Genomic DNA, 6113 nt, shown 5'->3' with positions numbered 1-6113 from the left:
TGCATAATCAGTTTCCTCTGTATGTATTATAAAAGCGTAGTCTAATTGGAATAGCAGCTCTTCGCCAGCGTTCAGGGTATCTACCCGTCGAGCACTCCCCACGAAAGCATTCTTATTTGTTTTTTAATGTAATTGTTTTGTCCTTGTGGCGATGCGTACATCTGTAGTTAATATACTTCCGCTGCTCTATAGTTCGGCTATAGTTGATGGTAATGAGGCAGCGTCTTCGATAATTATTTGATATGCTGGAGCATGAGGTCGCTGTGCACGCAGAACTCTCGTATCGGAAACTGCAATGTTTTGTTTAGGTACATCTCTACGTATTGATTGAGGACACCTAATGTCTGCCATTCCCATTCCCATTCCCATTGTTTATCAATTTGATTATAATTGGTAATTGTTACGCGCGTCGCATATAACTTTCTACATTGATGGTTATCATCGGGATTCCAGAAAATACGCGAATACACGAACAGCAACATGTTTCGACAATTTATCAGTGAATTGCAATTTTCAAATGTCTTTCTACGACTGACTAATTGTTGACTAATGCAATTTCCAGTCATAATGTCGAATAGGAATAGTTCTGCTTCAATTTCTCCTATACAAACTGATGAAATTATTTAGCAATTTCGATAAATAGGTTAATGGATAAGAAAAATTATAAAATAAATAAAATATTATAAATAAAATAAATATTATAAATAAAATAATTAAATTATTTTATGTTCAATTTATAATTAAGGAAATTTATATTTAAATGATAGCAGTAAGAATAATATTAATAGTATGAAAGGTAATATGAATATTGTTTATTGGATTATAAATTATTTGTGCATGATCAAGTTTTGAGAATTGCATAGAAGGCAGTATTCGGTATATATTTTATTTGTTAACTCTATATATATATATAAATTTTAAGTAAGTCAATATATATATATATATATATTTATAATAATTTGTATACTCGTTCAGCAAAAAGAGTATATTGGTTTTTTTGTCATATTTATTTAGACTGTTGATTTATCTGTCGGAATGCAAAGCATTTGGAGGCCATTGAAATAAAAAAGTTAAAGTTAAAGTCCACTACAGGCATTGCGAGTCGAAAATTACACTTCTGCAAATTTAAGCATATTAATTATTGACTACCTTCAGGCAGAGTCTAGTCTATTAACACGTCAACCTCAAATCTAAGACTTCTTGATCATGCAGAATAAATCTCGCTTCGTGCATGACCAACAGCTTGACTCGTATGCCTCATATGCGACTGAAACAACACAGTTGGTCCCTTTGCTATACGAAGGAGGATGATTTTGACAGATTTATCATGAATCAACATAGATTCATCATGAGAACACTTTTGTTTATTTATTTAGACTAATTTGAAGAGTGAATCGGATGGAATACTATCTTGTTAACTTATTGAATTCGCAAAAGTAAATATTATGCAAGTCTTGCCTATATATTTATCTAACTAAATGTTGATCCACTCTATTAAGGGCATGGAAAATCGGAAAAACTATATTTTACGCAGTTTTATAGCTATGATTTCCACTTCGTCAGGATCTTTGTGAATTCAGACAGTGAACGAGTATTAGCCACGTTTTTATTGTGCATGGATATATATGAATATAGAAATATATAAAATTTAGTATGTAGACTAATGCCTTTAATCATTCATACTAAATCTAATAGTAGTCACTATTTAAGTATGATAATTCAATTTAAATCCGCGCGCTTACAGGTCGTGTGTGCGTGTGAGTTGAGTGTGGGGTATCTAATTAATTAAGCAATGGTAAATTCCTTTGATAAATTAGGAGCACTGACCACATACAGAGAGTGGGAGGCTTAGAGAGGAATGGAGTTGTGTGGAGAATTAAGGTAAGCACTCACATTGTTGCTGGCTCTGGCAATCTTGATGCCAAATTCTGAGAGGTGCTGGAGGTGCCTTGGTTTGGCCGTAAGTATCTGACTTGATGTTAATTTGTATTTGAAAGTTAACGAGAGGACAGAATCGAGTGCTCCGTTTATCAAATTTCCGACTGTGAACAATTAAATAAATGGAAAAAGAAGAAGAAGCGCAGCAAGCGATTTTTATTTCTGATAAGATATGCGAATAGCCAAGACATCAAAAACAAAAAAATCACGTACCGCGCAGCATCCCGAGCAGCAGTTAATATCAAGGTAACAACGGAAAGCAGCGCCCTATCAGACATTTATCAGAACGACATGTCGATAAGGCATCTTAACATAGTTTAGTTGCCTATCGACCTGTTGGCGGTGCTACCATATAAAAGCGACTGCCCCTGGTAACAATGTCATTTGAGGAAAGCAGCTTGTGCAATTCTTTGTACCAAGTTTCAAGCCAAGCAAACACAACAGGAATAGCTGTCCCGCTCTCCCCGGTCTATTGAAGATGAGAGCTCATTACGGTATGGAATGGCAAAGGGCACATGACAAGTCAAGGACTTAACCACATATGTTTTATCCCCCTTTAGTCCTTGCCTGCCTGGCCCTTTTGGTGGCTACCACTGGAGCCGCTAATATTCGGCCCACGGTGAAGGTCGTGAACAACACGCTGTATCGCCGCTATGTGTGCGTGAACAAGTCGAATGGATTCCGCGCCCTGGTGCCCGGCAGCTGCTCTAGATTCTACGAGTGCCAGAATGGTATCGCTACCGAGACCTCTTGCCCAGGGTTCTATGACTCGAAGGTTCAGGGCTGTGTTAGCTATAACACAGGATGCGTTGAAGTAATGCAAGTAGCAGCTGTAGGTGTTGGCAATAGCGTGGAGCCTTGTGGTGATGCAGTAACCACTACCACCTCCTGCAGTGTAACCACAACCCCGCCTTGCGACGAACCCACGACTCCACCATGTGAACCAGAGACAACCACTTGTACAACAACAACATGTACGCCACCAACAACAACCACTTGTACAACAACAACATGTACGCCACCAACAACAACCACTTGTACAACAACCACATGTACAACACCAACAACAACCACTTGTACAACAACCACATGTACAACACCAACAACAACCACTTGTACAACAACAACATGTACGACACCAACAACAACCACTTGTACAACAACAACATGTACGACACCAACAACAACCACTTGTACAACAACCACAACAACAACAACCACCTGTACAACAACCACAACAACAACAACCACTTGTACAACGACAACAACAACAACAACCACTTGTACAACGACAACAACAACAACAACCACTTGTACAACGACAACAACAACAACAACCACTTGTACAACGACAACAACAACAACAACCACTTGTACAACAACCACAACAACAACAACCACCTGTACAACAACCACAACAACAACAACCACTTGTACAACAACCACAACAACAACAACCACTTGTACAACAACCACAACAACAACAACCACTTGTACAACGACAACAACAACAACAACCACTTGTACAACGACAACAACAACAACAACCACTTGTACAACGACAACAACAACAACAACCACTTGTACAACAGCCACAACAACAACAACCACTTGTACAACGACAACAACCACTTGTACAACGACAACTTGTACGACACCAACAACGACCACCTGTACAACAACAACATGTGCACCCCCAACCACAACCACCTGTACAACAACAACATGTGCACCCCCAACCACAACCACCTGTACAACAACAACATGTGCACCCCCAACCACAACCACTTGCACAACAACCACCTGTAAGCCAGCAACAACAACCACGTGCACAACAACTACCTGTAAGCCAGACCCGACCACAACTCCCTGTATAACAACCACCTGCAGTGGAGCAGTAACGACAACAGTTTGTGCTCCTGGAAGCTCAGGCGGTAAAGCCAGACCTTCATCTGTTTATGCAAGGCCCGTAGCGAGACCCGTGAACGCTTTGCCTGCAGTCATGGATCAGCCCCTGATGCAAATGGGTTCACCAACGAATCAGCTAAGCATGAACCTCTACACCAGCTATGTGTGCCGGACCAAGCCCGACGGTTTCATGCTGGCCTCCCTGACGAGCTGCAACAACTATTATATCTGTCGCTACGGCAAGCCCCTGCAGGTGAGCTGCGGTGAGAAGTACTTCAATGCACTCAAGGGCATCTGCGATCTGCCAGAAAATACGCGTTGCATACAGCCGAGAGCCTAAGCGAGTCGCCTACCTATTGACGCACCGACCCAAGTCCAAAGCATAAAAAACGACAATTCCACCAAATTATCCTTAATTACGAATATACTGTTCTACTTATTGAAAGAGATGTATCCTCCAATATAAATACAGCAGAAAACGCAATTGCCAATATGGGCCATAAAAATGAAAAACGTAATGTCTTTTATTTTTATCCGATCAGGAAGCTTACTCTTTACAATATGTAATATGCAATTCGCATTATATGTGATCTATAGATCAAAAACATTTATAATATCAAATGTATTGTTCACCTCCGGTTCTATGAAGCATTCAAAGCTTAAAAATATTTCGTTGCTCTGACTGCAAAAGTTTATTCTTCATTATTTTACAAAGGATCCATAGGGTGGCGCAGAGAATACGTAGAGTGCAGCTTGAATCGAAACTTAGTAAAAGCTTAACTGAGCGTTTTGGAAGTAGTTGATGAAAGCACCCGCACGTACACACATACAGCTTAACTGAAAGCTTTCGTAGTAGTCATTGAGCATAACTTGTTTCACAACTTCAAAGCTCAACGAAGCGCCTTTGCTGATCCACACGTGAGCATCCACACACAAAGCCACATGCATTTCTCCTTCACCTCACGAGCCGCCTATGAATTGTGTGGAACATAAGAAAGAATTATTTTAATGGAGTGCTTATTGAGTTATTGAACTCTTTTGACTACTAGACTCAGTAGTTCACGAACTTTCTTATTAATCACAGTCGATACGCAAGGGTTTTACTTCGTGTCGAATTACATATATTTATTCACAATAATCCCGTTATTAATAATATAATATATACATATATAATATAATATATATATATATTTTATTCTTAGCCAAATATAATTACAAAATTATTTAATTAAATTACGAAAACCCAAATTAAATACATACATATTTTAAGTGTAAGTATGGGTATATTCTTTACAACTTTACAACTTTACAGTACTCAATATACAGGAATTACTCAACTATAAGCTACTCAATTTACCTCAGTTACGCATGCACAACTGATCTAGCATTCACTCAACATAAGTTCCACTTGAGTGACTATGTTAACATTACTCAGTTTATTGAGTGTTGAGTTAACACTGCAACTTACGTTCCACTTCGTTATTTAACATATCAATGACAACTAACATTTTTCAACCTTCTGATGGATTCCATTTGAATTGGTACAGAAATACATGAGACTGTGTGACTGTGTAGGCTCATGTGTGGATCATCAAAGGCGCTCAATTGAGCTTTGAAGTTTTAGAACGATTTGCGCTTTCTATGCTTTCTGTGCGCCAATCGTAATTTCAAGACTCAGGGTAAGAAAATACACATGTGAGTGTGAGTGCTTTTATTTTGAAGCTCAATTTTGCTAAAGCTCACAAAGCCGATTATGGTATACTCTTTTTTTAACATATTTTAGCCAGCATAAACTATCAAATAAACTCGTCAGCAGCTAAACTAATGCGAAACAATAACTAATTGGATAGTTCAGCCCAAATTGGGCTCATAATGTGCAAAGACTGCGAAGGTATTTTCAATAGCAAGGCAATGCAGCCGTTAAAGGCCAACTTAAAGGGATTATTTAGTCTTAGAGAACCCCAAGGAATGATACACGCACACATATGATGTTTGGGGTGGGCATTAAGTGGACAACATAGGGGGCACACCCGAAGACGCCAATGCAACATATTTTTCAAACTGACGCCGAGTTTTACAAGTATAAGAAATGTCGAAAGTATTTAAGATATTTGCTCTAGAAGTGCGTGACACTCACGCTTTGTGAGTTCGAGCCCCAGCTACAGCTGTTGCTGTCAAAGTGCCATTAAAGTCAAGCGCGCCCTTACTTGGGCTTTACAAGAATAACATAAGGGGATTTAGCTGCCCAGCAACAGCAACAACGAGAA

General features: G+C 39.0%; 1 protein-coding gene across 1 annotated transcript; it reads left to right on the top strand.

The window, feature by feature from the left end:
* Positions 1-2479: 2479 nt before the first annotated feature.
* On the top strand, positions 2480-4186 carry LOC111602342 (salivary glue protein Sgs-3). The gene is made up of 3 exons (XM_030223221.1): positions 2480-2809; positions 2888-3064; positions 3302-4186. The coding sequence occupies exons 1-3, from the start codon at positions 2480-2482 to the stop codon at positions 4184-4186; spliced, it is 1392 nt and encodes a 463-aa protein (XP_030079081.1).
* Positions 4187-6113: the final 1927 nt, after the last annotated feature.

The sequence above is a fragment of the Drosophila hydei genome, unplaced genomic scaffold (assembly GCF_003285905.1).
Source record: "Drosophila hydei strain 15085-1641.00,03,60 unplaced genomic scaffold, DhydRS2 tig00000149-arrow-pilon, whole genome shotgun sequence".
In the NCBI taxonomy this organism is placed as follows: Eukaryota; Metazoa; Arthropoda; class Insecta; order Diptera; family Drosophilidae; genus Drosophila; species Drosophila hydei.
The sequence above is the reverse complement of the archived record's forward strand: the minus strand, read 5'-3'. Positions and strand labels throughout refer to the sequence as shown.

Bases quoted from the DNA above. Each gene is read 5' to 3' on its own strand.
- LOC111602342 (XM_030223221.1), top strand. From the start codon at position 2,480: ATGTTTTATCCCCCTTTAGTCCTTGCCTGCCTGGCCCTTTTGGTGGCT. The intron at 2,810-2,887 runs GTAACCACTACC...TGTGAACCAGAG, and splicing joins TGGAGCCTTGTGGTGATGCA to ACAACCACTTGTACAACAAC. The intron at 3,065-3,301 runs ACATGTACGACA...ACAACAACAACA, and splicing joins CAACCACTTGTACAACAACA to ACAACCACTTGTACAACAAC.